The sequence below is a fragment of the Elephas maximus genome, chromosome 1 (assembly GCF_024166365.1).
Source record: "Elephas maximus indicus isolate mEleMax1 chromosome 1, mEleMax1 primary haplotype, whole genome shotgun sequence".
In the NCBI taxonomy this organism is placed as follows: Eukaryota; Metazoa; Chordata; class Mammalia; order Proboscidea; family Elephantidae; genus Elephas; species Elephas maximus.
Window position 1 is genome coordinate 221,185,777 of NC_064819.1, and position 20,356 is coordinate 221,206,132.

General features: G+C 44.5%; 1 protein-coding gene across 1 annotated transcript in view; it reads left to right on the forward strand.

The window, feature by feature from the left end:
* Positions 1-2,391: 2,391 nt before the first annotated feature.
* LOC126070298 (uncharacterized) overlaps positions 2,392-20,356 on the forward strand; it is a 138,360-nt gene continuing 120,395 nt past the window's right edge. The window contains exons 1-3 of the mRNA XM_049874353.1: positions 2,392-2,460; positions 2,570-2,713; positions 2,931-3,391. Of these exons, the coding sequence (XP_049730310.1) occupies positions 2,392-2,460; positions 2,570-2,713; positions 2,931-3,391 (674 nt within the window). The remainder of the gene's footprint in view (positions 2,461-2,569; positions 2,714-2,930; positions 3,392-20,356) is intronic.

The following is a 20,356-nucleotide window of genomic DNA, read 5'->3' on the forward strand; positions in this document are numbered from 1 at the left end:
AAAAAATAAAATAGGTAATAATTTAATGCTACCACCCACTTGTCAGTTTGTCATACTGTGGTGGCTTATGCATTGCTATGATGCTGGAAGCTATGCCAACAATAATTCAAATACCAGCAGGGTCACCCATAGTAGACAAGTTTTAGTGGATCTTTCAGACTAAGATAGACTTAGAAGAAAAGCTTGACAATCTACTTCTGAAAATTAACCATTAAAAACCTTATAGGTCACAAGAGACTATTGTCTGACTCTCCTGCTTTAGACACATTATCAAGAGGGATCAATCACTACAGGAGGACATTATGTTCAGTGACATAGAGGGTCAGTGAGGGCATGGGAGACCCTGGGTGAGATGGATTAGCACAGTGGCCATAACGATGGACTGGAACATGCTGGCAATCCTGCGGATTATATTCTATTGTACATAAGGTGGCTATGAATCAGAATCAAGTTAATGGCAACTCACAGCGACAACAACAATTTAATGATGGCTTAACATGAATACAGGCTGTGCTCAACATTCGGCTGCAGTAGCTCATCTAATTCTCCTTTAACTCCACCATATGGGATGGAGTTCTTTCTTTTCTGGATGAGAAAACAGGCACAGAGAATGAAGAAACTTGCCAAAGATCCTATAGCCAGCATCCCACCAAGGCAACCTGTCTCCTGATTTGTTGCCAGTTGTCCAGTACTTCTTAGTGTGTGGTCCGCAGGCTTCACAAGAAAATCTCTGAGGAATATGTCAAACTTGATTTCTCAAAATTCTGCTTCAATGGCTTTGGAGCTGAACTCCAAACTGATACCTGACGAGAGGCTCTAGGAGAGGCTGGAGGAAATGCTTTTAGAATCCATACCCACCTCCTTTCCTGAGTGTTCAGGCCTGAAGGTGTGAGGGGCCTTGAACAGTGGACAGTTGTTGTTAGATGCCTTCAAGTTGGTTCTGACTCATAGAGACCCTGTGTACAACAGAACAAAACACTGCCTCGTCCTGCATCATCCTCACAATCTTGGCTATGGTTGAGGCCATTGTTGTAGCCACTGTGTCAATCCATCTCCTTGAGGATCTTCCTCTTTTTCACTGACCCTCCACTTTACCAAGCGTGATGTCCTTCCCCAGGGACTGGTCCCTCCTGATAACATGTCCAAAGTACATGAGACAAAGTCTCACCATCCTTGATTCTAAGGAGAATTCTGGCTGTACTCCTTCCGAGACAGATTGTTCTTTCTTTTGGCAGTCCATGGTATATTCAATATTCTTCACCAACACCATAAATCTAATTCATCAATTCTTCTTCAGTCTTCCATTTTCATTGTCCAGCTTTCGCATGTATACATGGTGATTGAAAATACCATGGCTTGGGTCAAGCCCGTGTTGGTCCTCAAAGTGACATCTTTGCTTTTTAGCACTTTGAAGAGGTTTTTTTTGCAGCAGATTTGTCCAAATCTGGCAGACTGTTGTTGTTGTTAGGTGCCCTGGAGTCAATTCCAAATCACAGTGACCCTATGTACAACAGAAGGAAACACTGCCCGGTCCTGCGCCATCCTCACACTCATTGCTATGCTTGAGCCTACTGTTCTAGCCACTATGTCAATCTATCTCGTTGAGGGTCTTCCTCTTTTTTGCTGACCCTCTACTTTTATCAAGCATGATGTCCTTATCCAGGGACTGGTCCCTCCTGATAACATATCCAAAGTATGTGAGATGCCATACTTGCCTCTAAGGAGCATTCTGGCGGTACTTCTTCCAAGAGAGATTTGTTCGTTCTTTTGGCAGTTCTTAGTATATTCAATACTCTTAGCCAATGCCATAATTCAAAGGCATCAATTCTTCTTTGGTCTTCCTTATTCATTGTCCAGCTCTCACTGGTGGACTAGGGCGAGGAAAAATGTCAGCTGAAACACCAGGAGGATGTAGAGCACTGCAGGCTAACCTGAGGACTCCACCTAGCCCAGAAATGTCCCTGAATATTCCACTGGCATTCTGGGGAAATCCTTCTCCCCACCCTCAGGGACCCTATCTCATCTCATTGTCCTGGGACCCTCGTGGTCCCTACAAACCCCCCTGTAGAATCCACCAGATGAGCCTAATCTTGCCAGTGCATGCTGTGGCCTCCTGGGCCATCCCTGTGTCAGCTCAGGGACACTAGTCTCTCTTCCTGACAAGCCCCAAACTCCTCCAAGAGAACCAGAGAAGCAAGGTCAAAGCAATAGATCTAAGAATTTCCTCCCTTCAATTACCAACTGCACCCTCATTTGCAACCGGGCACACCCACTGGCTAAACCCCACCAGTCGCAGCCAAGTCTGAGGGATGCAGTCTTGGGGATGACAGGTAAAGACCGGGCACTGTGGAATTGGGAACCCATGCCCTCCTCCAGCCGGTCTCGGGCCTGATGCATGTAGTGCATGTGGCCTTGCTCTCCTCGAGGACGGAGGCGCCAGGCACAGAAGGACTGAGCTGTGTTGGGGAAATCCAATTCTGAAAGCACAGGGGAGGAGAGAAGCCTCTTCCCTTAATTTCAACTGGGAGAATTAAAGCCTCTTATTTTCAATTTGTATTTTTCCTTACAGTGGCTCGGGGTTAAAAATCGCTTTTGTTCGGGTCTCCAGGGTGGCAGGAACCGTGACGCCAACCCGCTCCCCGTCCGCCGTCCTGACTGCCACCATCTGTCCGATGCCCAAAGGGTGGTGGCGACAAGCGCGGTCCACAGCCCAGTATGACAGCGCCGCGGGGCGGGAGCCCTGAGGACAGGTCCCGGGGGGCTCTGGGGCTCAGCTCTCCCGGGAGGGCCCGGAGCCTGGGGGCGCTCGCGGGGCGAGGGAGTTCGCTGGAGACTTTTACTAACATGCCGTTTTCAAATACATTTCGGTAGTTCTGTGCGGACTTCCGCCCCGGAGAAAGTGGACCGCGTGTCCTTTTCGGGGTGTTTAGTGTCGATGCCTGTTCCGCGGAGCCTGGGTCAGCCCAGCCCTAGAAGGTTCTCCCGCCGGAGCCGCAGCGCGCCGCCGACGCCGGCTGCCCAGGTGTCGGCGTCCCGGGCTCCGGGCGGCGGGCCTGGGGCGTTGGGGAGCGGCCTGGGGCGCGCTGGGTCTGGAGCTTCAGCGCCGGAGTCGGGGTCTGGGAGCGGGGGCGCCACCGCCCCTGACCTGGCTGGCCCCTGGGCGGGACTTGGCACATCTGGACGCGGAGAAGTGGCATCCGGGCTCCGGAGCTCCTGCAGCTCTTCCTGTTCCAGCTGGAGGCTGCCGGGACGCACTTGGCCGGGAGTGTCTAAGGGGTCGGACGCTGCGTCTTCTCGTCGCCCCACCGCCCCGAGGTCCGCGGCTCCTGGTTTCCACGCCCGGGCGGGGGGCGCCGGGGACAGAAGCGATGAAGGCTGAGAAAACCTCAATGTGAGCGCAAAAGAGGGACCCGAGGGAAGACGGGGAGAGAGGAGGGAGCAGAGGAAGGAGCTGGGGCAGGAGAACAAGGAGAACCCCCCAGCCCTGTAAGTGGGGAGACTGGGGGGCCCGGGGGAGGGGGGAAGGGGCGCTGGCCGAGGGCTGAGCGCGCAGTACAGGAATCGGCAGGCAGCACGCACACATACTCCACTACCCTCCTCCTCACCCCCTTATCATAGCACCCCTATTCATTAGTTTGAGCAACCTCAAATGGTAGGGACGGAACTCCAATAGCAGTTCAGCCACATCCCTCTCAAGACAGGTGGCTCCTCAGCAAAGTCAGTCCAACAGGTGGGGTCAGAAATGAGGCCTAGAGACCTGACCCTAAGTCCGCCTAGGGTGGGGCCACCTTTGACCTGATTCCACTTTCTTGGGCCCTGGGAAGTTACAAAGGGGTGGTTCTGCCCCTTGATGCTGCTAGGACAATGGAAGAGGTGAGTGTTTGGACAGGGTGGGCCCAGGAGGATCCCAGGATTTCCTTTGCTCCCCAGTAAGGCTAGCATTTTCTTCTACTCTGATCAGTGTCATAGAAGGGTAACTTTTCACCTTTCTGTGACACTTATCCTGGTGTCAAGGTTTTGGGCTCAAGTCCCAAAGTGGAAGAAAATGAGTAGTCTGTGCTCCCACCTAAGGAGGACTGCCAGGGAGGCCTTGAAGGGCGTATGGTAGGGGCCAGCAGTCCTTTCACCCACACTGCACAGTGGTCTGGCCTGAGGTCTCCTCAAATCTGAGGGAAGATTGAAATTTTGCATTGAATTAGACGGAACGCTTCAACTGTGGCAGAAAACACCCCCATCTTACTCCCTTTTCTTTCACTTTCCCTCAGCCTTCTCCTTCCTTCTGTGCTTGTTTCCTCAGTGCTTGTTTCCAAATGGCCCTCAAAGCCCTCCACAGCTCAGGTGCCTCAGGGCTGGCTGTCCTTATCATGTGGCACATGTGTGGTTCTTGACAAACCCTTGGCAGGGTCCCTTACACTGCCTGAATGTGCTGATACACACACAACTGCCACAGAGGTTAGGAGCTGTAGGAGGGGCCTGGGGCAAATTAAAAGTCAGGATTGGTGGGCAGGGCTAGGTGGGTGAGGGGAGTGGGGCATCACTTTCAAGGTCATGCAAGTGCAGGGCTGGATCTTGTCTTTATTTAAAATATTATGTTGTTCATCACAGATTGTTTCGTATTAGTTTTCATTGTTAAAATGTTGTACTGAAATATTGATCTTGATTACTGAGTTTTTTGCCCTCTCCCTGGTGGTGCAGTGATTAAGAGCTGCAGCTGCTAGCCAAAAGGTCAGCAGTTCAAATCCACCAGTTGCTCCTTGGAAACCCTGTGAGATAGGTCTACTCTGTCCTATAGGGTTGCTATGAGTTGGAATCAACTCGATGGCAATCAATTTGGTTTGTTTTTTACATTTTACACCCAAGGTAAGTGCCTCACTCGCCTCACCCTAGTCCCTGCCCTTGGTGCCCCAGGAAGCTGAACCTCACAACTATCACCGTTGTTCTCTATGTTCCTATGTGAAAAAAGGGTTGGGCTGCTGCACTGGGAGGGTGAGTGTACTGGGGCGGTGGGGGGTGGAGGGGGGGTGGACTGTGGAAAGCTGAGCTTCTCAAGGAGAAGAATGGGGCTGTGGACATAAACAACATCAGTCTCCGGGGCAGGTGGGCCGACGTGGTCTGAGGGCCATGCGGAGCAGGTCTGGGCACTGGGTGGCAGCTGTTACTTGGGCGAAGTTTTGTGTTAGTCTCCAGGAAAAAAATGGGAATGGTGCCTGGCATACTGTTTTCCTCATTCTCTGGCTGGTCCTGGTCTGATCTGGGAGAATGAGGGAGATGTGGGTCTCAGTGATGGGGATGGGGTGTCAGCACCTCTTGGTCTTGTGCTCAGAATCTGATTAAGTTAGAGGCCCCCATTAAGCCCTTCGTACATCTCTTTGAATCACTTCTTTTTAGTGAGGGCGGTTTACCTTGTCTTTTGTGCACATTGGGTAAATCTACTCATCTGTCCTCACTTTCACTGGTTCTTTTCTGTGATTTCCACTCTACCATTGAGCTTGGAAACCCTAGTGGCATAGTGGTTAAGTGCTACGGCTGCTAACCAAGAGGTCAGCAGTTTGAATCTGCCAGGCGCTCCTTGGAAACTCTGTCCGGCAGTTCTACTCTGTCTTATAGGGTCACTATGAGTCGGAATCGACTCGATGGCAGTGGATTTGCGTTTTTTTTTTGGTATTGAGCTTATCTAATGAGATTTTTCATTTTGGTCATTGTATTTTATTAGTTCTAAACTTTCATTTGATTAAGTTTTTAAATCCAATTTCTGTGGTTTTTGCTTGTTGTTGTTGTTAGGTGCCACTGAGTCAGTTCCGACTCAGACTGACTATGTAGAAAGGAAGGAAACACTGCCCAGTCCTGCATCATTCTCTCAATTGTTGTTGTGCTTGAGTCCACTGTTGCAGCCCCTGTGTCAATCCATCTCTTTTAGGGTCTTCCTCTTTTTCGCTGACCCTCTTTACCAAGCATGATGATATTCTCCAGGAACTGGTCCCACCTAATAACATGTACAAAGTATGTGAGACGCAGTCTCGCCATCCTTGCTTCTAATGAGCGTTCTGGCTGTACTGCTTCCAAGACAGATTTGTTTGTTCTTTTAGCAGTCCATAGTATATTCAGTATTCTTTACCAACACCATAACTCAAAGGCATCAATTCTTCTTCTGTCTTCTTTATTCATTATCTAGCTTTCGCATGCATATGAGGCAATTGAAAACACCATGGCTTGGGTCAGGTGGATCTTAGTCTTCAGGGTGACATCTTTGCTTTTTAACACTTTAACAAAGTCTTTTGCAGCAGATTTGCCCAATGCAATGTGTCGTTTGATACCTTGACTGCTGCTTCCGTGGATGTTGATTGTGGATTCAAGTAAGATGAATTCCTTGACGTCTTCAATATTTTCTCCGTTTATCATATTTTTGCTTAGAATTTTTATTTTTTTCGTTCATTCCAAGAGAATTCATAATTGTCTGTTGAGGTTTTTTTTTTTTTTTTTTTTTTTTTTTTTTTATGATAGCTGCTTTAAAACCCTGGTCAGGTATTTCCAATAGGTGATTCATTTCTATGTTGGTGACCGTTGCTTATCTTTTCTTATCCAAGTTGTGGTTGGGATGATGAGAGTGTTTTTATTGTATCCTGAACATTTTGGCTAGGATATTATGAGGCTCTGTAATCTATCTTTTTTTGTAATCTATCTAGTGTTACTGTTTTAGCAAACAGTCCTTCTGAGGGGTAGTGCGAGAGCCAGGTGGATGTGTATATTCAGCTCCCCATTGGGCCCCACTGACAACCCAGAAGGGAAAAGCTGAGGGCTGACTCTCAGAGCTTTGTTAAGTGTGTGTGTGTGGGCGGGGGGCAGTGGATCTCAGCTCCTCACTGAGTACTGACATTCCAGAGAGGAGAAGCAGTGTCCATAACTCAGCCTCACAACCTCTCACCCACTTCACTATGCCTGTGATGGCTGGTGGGGGGTGGAGGCTCAGTTTCCCATTGGGCCAGCTGACATCAGGTGATGGGGGAACAAGACTGCTGACTTTGCATCACATTTTTCAGCCTTATTGCTGCCAAGAGGGTGTGGAAATCCAAACATAGGGTGGAATATTTACTGGCAGTGACTGGTGTTTTTTTGTTCAGTCATTTTGATACCGAGGGAGAGTAGAGGCTCAGCCCTCTCCTGGGTCTGCCAACAGATCCCAGGGCTGAAGAGAATAAAGTATAGTGGTGGAAACTGTGGTGGTGTAGTGGTTAAGTACTACGGCTGCTAGCTAAAGGGTTGGAAGTTTGAATCCACCAGGAGCTCCTTGGAAACTCTATGGGTAGTTCTACTGTGTCCTATAGTGTTGCTATGAGTTGGAATCGACTCGACAGCAATGGGTAGGTAGGTAGCCCTGTCTAGTATAGCCTTATTAGGTCTTGTTATTTCAGGGAATACAAGTACCACCTGCTTGCCCAGGCAGGTGATGGAGGATCCTGTAGTACGAGTTTCAGGATGTATGGGAGGCAGTATGGAAACCCAGGGAACCCAGTTTCCTCTAATACATCACAAGTGATAAGCTGTATTACTCGGTCATTTGCGTCCTCAAATTCTCCCCAAAATTCAGCTCATTGAATTCTATATAAGTAATTTGAGCATTGCTGTAAAGTAGAATGATTTATCCAGCTGTAGCTTCATAAAAATGTAAGTGACATCAAAATGTTTTGCCTTTGTCAAATCTTGCTGAAATTTCAAATCTTCAGGGAAATTCTGGTCTTTTGTTTCAGTGGCACCACAATCCATAAAACGATACAAAGCACGGGCTCTGATCTGGAGATATAGGAGGTAAAGATATCAATAAGTCAAAGTCAAAAGCTTCTTTTGTAGACATAGTCTTATCTAGACTTCTTACTCTACACAAAAGATGCTCCTGAACTTCAGGCATCTCCAGAGCTCTGAGAAGTCCTCGGTGCTCACTCTGTCTATCTTTGGAGGTGACTGAATAGCCCCTCATAGTTCTCTGCAGGTGTGGAGAGGCTCATGCCACTTGGGCCCACAGGCTCTTGTGCTTACCAGGACACCCACTCAAGGACACCAGGCCTGGGTACCTCTGGCCTTACACCTTTCCAAATTGGTGAATCTTAACAAGGACAACAATAAAAATGAGAGACAGTTGGGTATTATGTGTTTTCTGGACAAAACCAACTGTGAAGTATTATTGCCCAAAACATGGAAGCAGACTCTAATTAAGCCTCTAGATTTAACAACTGGTGTAAGGAAATAAAGGAGTCAGAAAAACAATATAAACAACAGGTACTGGATTGTTATTTGTTGTTAGGTGCCGTGGAGTCTGTTCCGACTCGTAGAGACCCTAGGTACAACAGAACGAAGCACTGCCCAGTCCTGTGTCATCCTCACAATCGTTGTTATGCTTGACTCCATTGTTGCAACCACTATGTCAGTCCATCTCATTGAGGGTCTTCCTCTTTTTTGCTGACCCTCTACTTTACCAAGCATGATGATCTTCTGCAGGTACTGGTCCCTTCTGATAATATGTTCAAAGTACGTGAGATGTAGTATCACCATCCTTGCTCCTAAGGAACATTCTGGCTGTATTTCCTCCAAGACAGATTTGTTCGTTCTTTTGACAGTCCATGGTATATTCAATATTCTTCGCTAACACAATTCAAAGGCGTCAGTTCTTCTGTCTTTCTTATTCATTGTTCAGGTTTCCCATGCATATGAGGCGATTGAAAACACCATGGCTTGGGTCAGGTGCACCTTAGTCTTCAAGGTGACATCTTTGCTTTTTAACACTTTAAAGAAGTCTTTTGCAGCAGATTTGTCCAATGTAGTTGTCATTTGATTTCTTGACTGCTGCTTTCATGTGCGTTGATCGTGGACCCAAGTAAAATGAAATCCTTGACAAATTAATTCTTTTTTCTTTTTATCATGATGTTGCTTATTGGTCCAGTTGTGAGGATTTTTTTTTCTTTATGTTGAGTTGCAGTCCACACTGAAGGCTGTAGTCTTTCTTCTTCTTCAGTAAGTGCTTCAAGTCCTTTGCACTTTTAGCAAGCATAACGCAGGTTGTTAATGAGTCTTCCTTCAGTCCTGGTGCCCCTTTCTCCTTCATATAGTCCAGCTTCTTGAATTATTTGCTCAGCATACAGACTGAATAAGGATGGTGAAAGAATACAACCCTGACGCGCACCTTTCCTGACTTTAAACCACGTGGTATCTCCTTGTTCTGTTCTTGTTGGATACAGCACTGCAAGTGCTCACTCATCTATGCCAAGAAATTTGTAAAATAGCTACCTGGCCAATGGACTGGAAGAGATCCATATTTACGTCTATTCCAGAGAAGGGTGATCCAACTGAATGTGGAAATTATCAAACAATATCATACGCAAGTGAAATTTTGTTGAAGATCATTCAAAAGCAGCTACAGCAGTACATCCACAAACTGCCAAAAATTCAAGCCAAATTCAGAAGAGGTTGTGGAACCAGGGATATCACTGCTGATATCAGACAGATCCTGGCTGAAAGCAGAGAATACCAGAAAGATGTTTACCTGTGTTTTGTTGACTATGCAAAGGCATTCAACTGTGTGGATCATAACAAATTATGGATAAGATTGTGAAGAATGGGAATTTCAGAACACTTAATTGTGCTCATGAGGAACCTGTGTATAGATCAAGAGGCAGTCATTTAAACAAGGGGATACTGCGTGGTACGAGGGTGCAATCATCCAAATCCAAAATGTGAACATTTTATAGGACACACAATCTGGTTTCTTCAGTAAAATAATTAGGAGAAAAATAGAGGGAATGGGGACATGTAAATTAAGAGACTTAATATGTAAAATAACCAAATGGGTGTGGAGTCTGTGTGTGGATTCTGATTTAAACAGTCTGTTAAAAGAAAAGGTGAGGGAGGGGTATAACCAGGGAAATATGAACACTGCCTAGACATTTAATGATACTGAGAAATAACCATTGCTTTTTCTCTGGGTGATAAAGGTATTTGTATATGTTAAAAAATGCACTTATTTTGTGGGGATACAAGTTAAAATATTTATAGGTGAAATTAAATGTCTGTGATTTTCTAACACATGCACACACACACATAGACCAACCAAAAAACAAAATAAAGAAGTGGAATAAAGTCGATGGGGCATAGATGAAACAAGGCTAATGACAGGGGTGCTGGGCGGAGGGACAAGCAAGAACACAAAGATGCACCAATGAGCAGCCCAGCATAATGAACCATGGGTTACTGGGGGACAGGAATCTTTCTACAATGAGGAAGGATGTCGGGAAGTGAGATGGGGAAGGAAGGTTGGCCAGGGAATCCCCAGGGCCTTCACTGACTCCTTGCACTGCAAAGCTGTCACCCACCAGGAAATCAATGGCCATTTATGCACACACTGTCTGTCCATCTCTCTCTCTCTTATACACACACATACACGTGGAAGAGGCTGGGTCTCATCTGGATTGTTCTACCCAGTGACCTGTCACTTCAGGGATTTTCTCCCACTGCACAAGGAGGCTCTAAGTCAGGAAATTCAGTCTTACTTTGTGATCTTTCTGAAACACTCAGATAACTCCTCATTCTAGCACTTCCTTGATCTCCTCGGAGGAACCAGCATCCTGCTGGCTTTTACTGTATCATTGAGAGAAACCTGTCCCACAAGACTGACCCACCAGGCCACCAGTGCATTCATCTGCTTTTTGGTGACACAACATCTTAACCTGCAAGGTGGGAGACCTGTCCCCATGCCCAAGAAAATCACCTCATACTCTCCTTGTCTTTCATTATGTCCCCATATCCTCTGTCCTCTCCTTAGCCTATAGCTGTGGTCTCCAAACTGTGTGCCAAGGTCTATCCCCCAGGGTCCCACAGTCAACTCACAGGGGACCTGCAAAAAAAAAAAAAATCTGTTGCCTTCCACTGGATTCCAACTCACAGGGACCCCACAGGACAGAGTAGAACTGCTCCATAGGGTTTCCTATTTTTTTTTAATCTATGTGGAAGCCGACTGACACATCTTTCTCCTCTGGAGCAGCTGGTGTGTTCCAACTGCTGACCTTTCATTATCCCTGGGCTCCAAAGTGTCCTGGTGGGGCAGAGTGCAGAAGGGGCCCCTCATTCCTCTAGTGAGGCCACCAGCAAGTGCTTAAGTATTGCCCACCAAGGATCCTTGGGTACCTGCAGGGATATTTTTAAAAATCTGAAGGAAACACAGTGACACCTGGTGGGCAGCAAAAAAGTACTTGTTGCCGTTAGGTGCCCGTGAGTCGGTTCCGACTCATAGCCACCCTACCTACAACAGAACAAAACACTGCCCGGTCCTGCGCCGTCCTCACAATTGTCGTTATGCTTGAGCCTATTGTTGCAGCCACTGTGTCAATCCATCTCGTTGAGGGTCTTCTTCTGTTTCACTGACCCTCTACCAAATGTGATTCCCTTCTCCAGGGACTGATCCCTCCTGATAACATGTTCAAAGTATGTGAGACCTAATCTCCCTGTCCTTGCTTCTAAGGAGCATTTTGGCTGTACTTCTTCCAAGACAGATTTGTTCATTCTTTTGGCAGTCTGTGCTATATTCAGTATTCTTCACCAACACCGTAATTCAAAGGTGTCAATTCTTCTTCTGTCTTCCTTATTCATAGTCCAACTTCTGCATGCAAGCAATGTACATTTGAAAAAATAAAACAGGTCCTTGCACCTTGCAGGCCAAGATGTGAAAGAAAAATAATATGTTTATTTCATTCTTACATAACCAGAGCCAGAATGCTCCTTAGAGGTAAGGATGTCAAGACTTTGTCTCAGTTCCTGGAGAATGACATCATGCTTGGTAAAGTAGAGGAAGACCCTCACGAGATGGATTGACACTGTGGCTGCAACAATGGGCAGAAGCACAACAATGATTGTGAGGATGGCTCAGAACCAGGTAATGTTTTGTTCTATTGTACACAGGGTGGCTATGGGCCAGAACCAACCTGCTGGCATCTAACAACAACAATAGTACATTGGTAGGACATATACACTTATCAGTTGTGCGTAATACTTATACAGAATTTTTAGGCATTTCTTTTGGCTTGAGGATACCATGAAAGTTACCGAGGCACTAAGGGTGCCAAAAACCTAGAAAGTCTGGGAACTCTGTTCTAAGGACCGTACAGGGCCCCAGGTCTGTTCTCCAGGTCCTGCCCTTGCTTTGAGTTGGACCAACTGCCCTCAGTTATTTTACATGAACGCCACTAAAGCCATCCCCTCCACCATCTGCTTTTGTCACCTCTGCTGATGGACTCCTTGCCTGAACCTTCCCAGAGCTGCCACTTCTGCAGGTCGTCTGGGTGTGGGCACTGTTGCCAGGTACACTCAATGGGGAAGGAGGTACTATGAGCAGAACACTGTGCTGGGTGTGGGGCAGGTTACAAAACACAAGACAGTGTCTGTCCTCCGGGGGCTTATAGTCTGTCTGGACATGCAGGATATTTGGCAGAAAGAAAACAGATGAAACATCCAGGAAGTGTGGCAAATGTATAATGGGCTCAGGGTAAGAGAGAGGAGAGCCAAGTGCAGGGAAGAATTCTGATCTTGGGTGCTGAGAGACCAGACTAGAGCGTGGGCTGGGACTCTCCAGATACTGGGTGAGAACGGCGGTCCAGGATACTTCCTCCTGTTAAACCACAAGCCACCACTAAACACACATGAAAGGCAGACACACAGACACACACACACACACACATGTTTCTGAAAAATGGAAACAAACAAAGCTCTAAGAATTTGATTAACAAGATTTAGAAAGGAATGAAATTGACTCTGTCTCTTTCTTCAAGGCAGAAACTTCCTTCCAGGCAAAGACTGGGACACAGCACTGATGAGCCATTGTTAGCACATTGAGAGAAAAGAAAACATGACTTCAAGAAAGCAACCTGCTTGGGTGCCAAAGCAATAACAAGATCATCTAGGGGCCTGATGTGTGGGTGGTGAGGAGTGGGTGGCAGGCCAGGCCTGAGTCTACTGCCTCCTCCTGACTTAGGTGTAAAACTTTATGACCTTGGGGTAGGCAATGGTTTCTTAGATGTGATACCAAAAGTAAAAGCAACAAAATAAAATACAGATAAATTGGACTATTAAAATTAAAAATTAAAATATTTTGTGCTTCAAAGGACATTATCAAGAAAGTGAAAAGGTAACCCACAGATGTTTGCAGATAATCTGTATGGGAAGCCACTTGTATCCAGGATATGTAAAGAATTCTTACAACTCAACAATAAAAAAACAAGTCAAGATTCAAGGGGGCGGAGCCAAGATGGCGGACTAGGCAGATGCTACCTCGGATCCCTCTTACAACAAAGACACGGAAAAACAAGTGAATCGATCACATACATAACAATCTACGAACCCTGAACAACAAACACAGATTTAGAGACGGAGAACGAACTAATACAGGGAAGCAGCGATTGTTTCCAGAGCCTGGAGCCAGCGTACCAGTCAGGTACGGCACAAGCACAGAGAGCTACTCCACCCCCCTGAACTAACCCCGGGAGGGGGACCAGCCGGTTCCACGGGAAGAGTGGGACGCAGCCGGTAGGAGAAGTCCCCGGGAGGCAGTGACTGGTCTTGGAGCAGAAAGAGCAGCGTCCGAGCCGGGGAACCGTCCTGCAGGGATTTGGACTGGACGCAGGTACGGCATAAACACGGAGAGTTGCTCCACCCCCCTGAACTAACCCTGGGAAGGGGACCAGCTGGGTCCCATGGGCGGCGTGGGACACAGCTGGTAGGAAAAGTACCCGGGAGGCAGCAACTGGTATTGGAGCGGGGAGAACAGCATCCCAGCCGGGACACTCGGTCACGGCACAAGCATGGGGAGCTGCTCCACCCATCTGAACTAACCCCGGGAGGAGGCCCAACTGGTTCTCGGGAGCGGCACGGCCACGTGGCTGGAGGGACGACAAGTCCCCGGGAGGCAGCGACTGATTTTGGAGTCGAGAGTGCACCGTCCCAGTAGGGGAGCCTTGACTCTGGGCGTGGGGCTGGAAGCGGAGGATCTGACCGTGACTCCAGCGGGCCAGACCCCCCGGGGGCAATCTCCACACAGCCAGCACACATAGGCGACGCGCCCCGCGGGAATCTCAGATATAATAGTCATTCCAAGCAAGACAAGCAACTCTGGCTATATTCTGAGGTGCTACTCTCCTATCTCTCTGTTCCCTCCCCCACCCTCCCCAGGCGGCTTCATTAACATCCGAATAGCCTGAGCCAGAGGGAGAACTCTGATAGGGATCTGACTGCTTTTTTTTTTTAGCGGATTTTCTGGAAAAACTAGTTTCCCAGTGATGGCTCAGAGACAACAATCCATATCAAACCACTTAAAGAAGCAGACCACGACAGCTTCTCCAACCCCCCAAACAAAAGAATCAAAATCTTTCCCAAATGAAGATACAATCTTGGAATTATCAGATACAGAATATAAAAAACTAATTTACAGAATGCTTAATGATATCACAAATGAAATTAGGATAACTGCAGAAAAAGCCAAGGAACACACCGATAAAACTGTTGAAGAACTCAAAAAGATTATTCAAGAACATAGTGGAAAAATTAATAAGTTGCAAGAATCCATAGAGAGACAACATGTAGAAATCCAAAAGATTAACAATAAAATTACAGAATTAGACAACGCACTAGGAAGTCAGAGGAGCAGACTCGAGCAATTAGAATGCAGACTAGGACATCTGGAGGACCAGGGAATCAACACCAACATAGCTGAAAAAAAATCAGATAAAAGAATTAAAAAAAATGAAGAAACCCTAAGAATTATGTGGGACTCTATCAAGAAGGATAACCTGCGGGTGATTGGAGTCCCAGAACAGGGAGGGGGGACAGAAAACACAGAGAAAATAGTTGAAGAACTCCTGACAGAAAACTTCCCTGACATCATGAAAGACGAAAGGATATCTATCCAAGATGCTCATCGAACCCCATTTAAGATTGATACAAAAAGAAAAACACCAAGACACATTATCATCAAACTCACCAAAACCAAAGATAAACAGAAAATTTTAAAAGCAGCCAGGGAGAAAAGAAAGGTTTCCTTCAAGGGAGAATCAATAAGAGTATGTTCTGACTACTCAGCAGAAACCATGCAGGCAAGAAGGGAATAGGACGACATATACAGAACACTGAAGGAGAAAAACTGCCAGCCAAGGATCATATATCCAGCAAAACTCTCTCTGAAATATGAAGGTGAAATTAAGATATTTACAGACAAACACAAGTTTAGAGAATTTGCAAAAACCAAACCAAAGCTACAAGAAATACTAAAGGATATTGTTTGGTCAGAGAACCAATAATATCAGAAATCAGCACAACACAAGGTCACAAAACAGAACGTCCTGATATCAACTCAAATAGGGAAATCACAAAAACAAACAAATTAAGATTAGTTAAAAAAAAATACACATAACAGGGAATCATGGAAGTCAATAGGTAAAAGATCACAATAATCAAAAAGAGGGACTAAATACAGGAGGCATTGAACTGCCATATGGAGAGTGATACAAGGCAATATAGAACAATACAAGTTAGGTTTTACTTAGAAAAATAGGGGTAAATAATAAGGTAACCACAAAAAGGTATAACAACTCTATAACTCAAGATAAAAACCAAGAAAAACGTAACGACTCAACTAACATAAAGTCAAGCACTATGAAAATGAGGATCTCACAATTTACTAAGAAAAACGCCTCAGCACAAAAAACTATGTGGAAAAATGAAATTGTCAACAACACACATAAAAAGGCATCAAAATGACAGCACTAAAAACTTATTTATCTATAATTACCCTGAATGTAAATGGACTAAATGCACCAGTAAAGAGACAGAGAGTCACAGACCGGATAAAGAAACACGATCCATCTATATGCTGCCTACAAGACACACACCTTAGACTTAGAGACACAAACAAACTAAAACTCAAAGGATGGAAAAAAGTATATCAAGCAAACAATAAGCAAAAAAGAAGAGGAGTAGCAATATTAATTTCTGACAAAATAGACTTTAGACTTAAATCCACCACAAAGGATAAAGAAGGACACTATATAATGATAAAAGGGACAATTGATCAGGAAGACATAACCATATTAAATATTTATGCACCCAATGACAGGGCTGCAAGATACATAAATCAAATTTTAACAGAATTGAAAAGCGAGATAGATACCTCCACAATTATAGTAGGAGACTTCAACACACCACTTTCGGAGAAGGACAGGACATCCAGTAAGAAGCTCAACAGAGACACGGAAGATGTAATTACAACAATCAACCAACTTGACCTCATTGACTTATACAGAACTCTCCACCCAACTGCTGCAAAATATACTTTTTTTTCTAGCGCACATGGAACATTCTCTAGAATAGACCACATCTTAGGTCATAAAACAAACCTTTGCAGAGTCCAAAACATCGAAATATTACAAAGCATCTTCTCAGACCACAAGGCAATAAAACTAGAGATCAATAACAGAAAAACGAGGGAAAAGAAATCAAATACTTGGAAAATGAACAATACCCTCCTGAAAAAAGACTGGGTAATAGAAGACATCAAGGAGGGAATAAGGAAATTCATAGAAAGCAACGAGAATGAAAATACTTCCTATCAAAACCTCTGGGACACAGCAAAAGCAGTGCTCAGAGGCCAATTTATATCAATAAATGCACACATACAAAAAGAAGAAAGAGCCAAAATCAGAGAACTGTCCCTACAACTTGAACAAATAGAAAGTGAGCAACAAAAGAATCCATCAGGCACCAGAAGAAAACAAATAATAAAAATTAGAGCTGAACTAAATGAATTAGAGAACAGAAAAACAATTGAAAGAATTAACAAAGCCAAAAGCTGGTTCTTTGAAAAAATTAACAAAATTGATAAACCATTGGCTAGACTGACTAAAGAAATACAGGAAACAAATAACCCGAATAAGAAATGAGAAGGACCACATCACAACAGAACCAAATGAAATTAAAAGAATCATTTCAGATTATTATGAAAAATTGTACTCTAACAAATTTGAAAACCTAGAAGAAATGGATGAATTCCTGGAAAAACACTACCTACCTAAACTAACACATTCAGAAGTAGAACAACTAAATAGACCCATAACAAAAATAGAGATTGAAACGGTAATCAAAAAACTCCCAACAAAAAAAAGCCCTGGCCCGGACGGCTTCACTGCAGAGTTCTACCAAACTTTCAGAGAAGACTTAACACCACTACTACTAAAGGTATTCCAAAGCATAGAAAATGACGGAATACTACCCAACTCATTCTATGAAGCCACCATCTCCCTGATACCCAAACCAGGTAAAGACATTACAAAAAAAGAAAATTATAGACCTATATCCCTCATGAACATTGATGCAAAAATCCTCAACAAAATTCTAGCCAATAGAATCCAACAACACATCCAAAAAATAATTCACCCTGATCAAGTGGGATTTATACCAGGTATGCAAGGCTGGTTTAATATCAGAAAAACCATTAATGTAATCCACCACATAAATAAAACAAAAGACAAAAACCACATGATCTTATCAATTGATGCAGAAAAGGCATTTGACAAAGTCCAACACCCATTCATGATAAAAACTCTTACCAAAATAGGAATTGAAGGAAAATTCCTCAACATAATAAAGGGCATCTATGCAAAGCCAACAGCCAATATCACTCTAAATGGAGAGAACCTGAAAGCATTTCCCTTGAGAACGGGAACCAGACAAGGATGCCCTTTATCACCGCTCTTATTCAACACCGTGTTGGAAGTCTTAGCCAGGGCAATTAGGCTAGACAAAGAAATAAAAGGTATCCGGATTGGCAAGGAAGAAGTAAAGTTATCAGTATTTGCAGATGACATGATTATATACACAGAAAACCCTAAGGAATCCTCCAGAAAACTACTGAAACTAATAGAAGAGTTTGGCAGAGTCTCAGGTTATAAAATAAACATACAAAAATCACTTGGATTCCTCTACATCAACAAAAAGAACACCGAAGAGGAAATCACCAAATCAATACCATTCACAGTAGCCCCCAAGAAGATAAGATACTTAGGAATAAATCTTACCAAGGATGTAAAAGACCTATACAAAGAAAACTACAAAGCTCTACTACAAGAAATTCAAAAGGACATACTTACGTGGAAAAACATACCCTGCTCATGGATAGGAAGACTTAACATAGTAAAAATGTCTATTCTACCAAAAGCCATCTATACATTTAACGCACTTCCGATCCAAATTCCAATGTCATATTTTAAGCGGATAGAGAAACAAATCACCAATTTCATATGGAAGGGAAAGAAGCCCCGGATAAGCAAAGCACTACTGAAAAAGAAGAAGAAAGTGGGAGGCCTCACCTTACCTGACTTCAGAACCTATTATACAGCCACAGTAGTCAAAACAGCCTGGTATTGGTACAACAACAGACACATAGACCAATGGAACAGAATTGAGAACCCAGACATAGATCCATCCACGTATGAGCAGCTGATATTTGACAAAGGACCAGTGTCAATTAACTGGGGAAAAGATAGCCTTTTAAACAAATGGTGCTGGCATAACTGGATATCCATTTGCAAAAAAATGAAACAGGACCCATACCTCACACCATGCACAAAAACTAACTCCAAGTGGATCAAAGACCTAAACATAAAGACTAAAACGATAAAGATCACGGAAGAAAAAATTGGGACAACCCTAGGAGCCCTAATACAAGGTATAAACAGAATACAAAACATTACCAAAAATGATGAAGAGAAACCCGATAACTGGGAGCTCCTAAAAATCAAACACCTATGCTCATCTAGAGACTTCTCCAAAAGAGTAAAAAGACCACCTACAGACTGGGAAAGAATTTTCAGCTATGACATCTCCGACCAGCACCTGATCTCTAAAATCTACATGATTCTGTCAAAACTCAACCACAAAAAGACAAACAACCCAATCAAGAAGCGGGCAAAGGATATGAACACACATTTCACTAAAGAAGATATTCAGGCAGCCAACAGATACATGAGAAAATGCTCTCGATCATTAGCCATTAGAGAAATGCAAATTAAAACTACGATGAGATTCCATCTCACACCAGCAAGGCTGGCATTAATCCAAAAAACACAAAATAATGAATGTTGGAGAGGCTGCGGAGAGATTGGAACTCTCATACACTGCTGGTGGGAATGTAAAATGGTACAACCACTTTGGAAATCTATCTGGCGTTATCTTAAACAGTTAGAAATAGAACTACCATACAACCCAGAAATCCCACTCCTAGGAATATACCCTAGAGATACAAGAGCCTTCATACAAACAGATATATGCACACCCATGTTTATTGCAGCTCTGTTTACAATAGCAAAAAGCTGGAAGCAACCAAGGTGTCCATCAACGGATGAATGGGTAAATAAATTGTGGTATATTCACACGATGGAATACTACGCATCGATAAAGAACAGTGACGAATCTCTGAAACATTTCATAACGTGGAGGAACCTGGAAGGCATTATGCTGAGCGAAATTAGTCAGAGGCAAAAGGTCAAATATTGTATAAGACCACTATTATAAGATCTTGAGAAATAGTAAACCTGAGAAGAACACATACGTTTGTGGTTACGAGGCGGGGAGGGAGGGAGGGTGGGAGAGGGTTTTTTATTGATTAATCAGTAGATAAGAACTGCTTTAGGTGAAGGGAAAGACAACACTCAATACATGGAAGGTCAGCTCAATTGGACTGGACCAAAAGCAAAGAAGTTTCCGGGATAAAACGAATGCTTCAAAGGTCAGGGGAGCAAGTGCGGGGGTCTGGGGAACATGGTTTGCAGGGACTTCTAAGTCAATTGGCAAAATAATTCTATTATGAAATCATTCTGCATCCCACTTTGAAATGTGGCGTCTGGGGTCTTAAATGCTAACAAGCGGCCACCTAAGATGCAGCAATTGGTCTCAACCCACCTGGAGCAAAGGAAAATGAAGAACCCCAAGGCCACACAACAACTAAGAGCCCAAGAGACAGAAAGGGCCACATGAACCAGAGACCTACATCATCCTGAGACCAGAAGAACTAGTTGGTGCCCGGCCACAATCGATGACTGCCCTGACAGGGAGCACAACAGAGGACCCCTGAGGGAGCAGGAGATCAGTGGGATGCAGACCCCAAATTCTCATAAAAAGACCAAACTTAATGGTCTGACTGAGACTGGAGGAATCCCGGTGGCCATGCTCTCCAGACCTTCAGTTGACACAGGACAGGAACCATCCCTGAAGACAACTCATCAGAAATGAAAGGGACTGGTCAGCGGGTGGGAGAGAGACGCTGATGAAGAGTGAG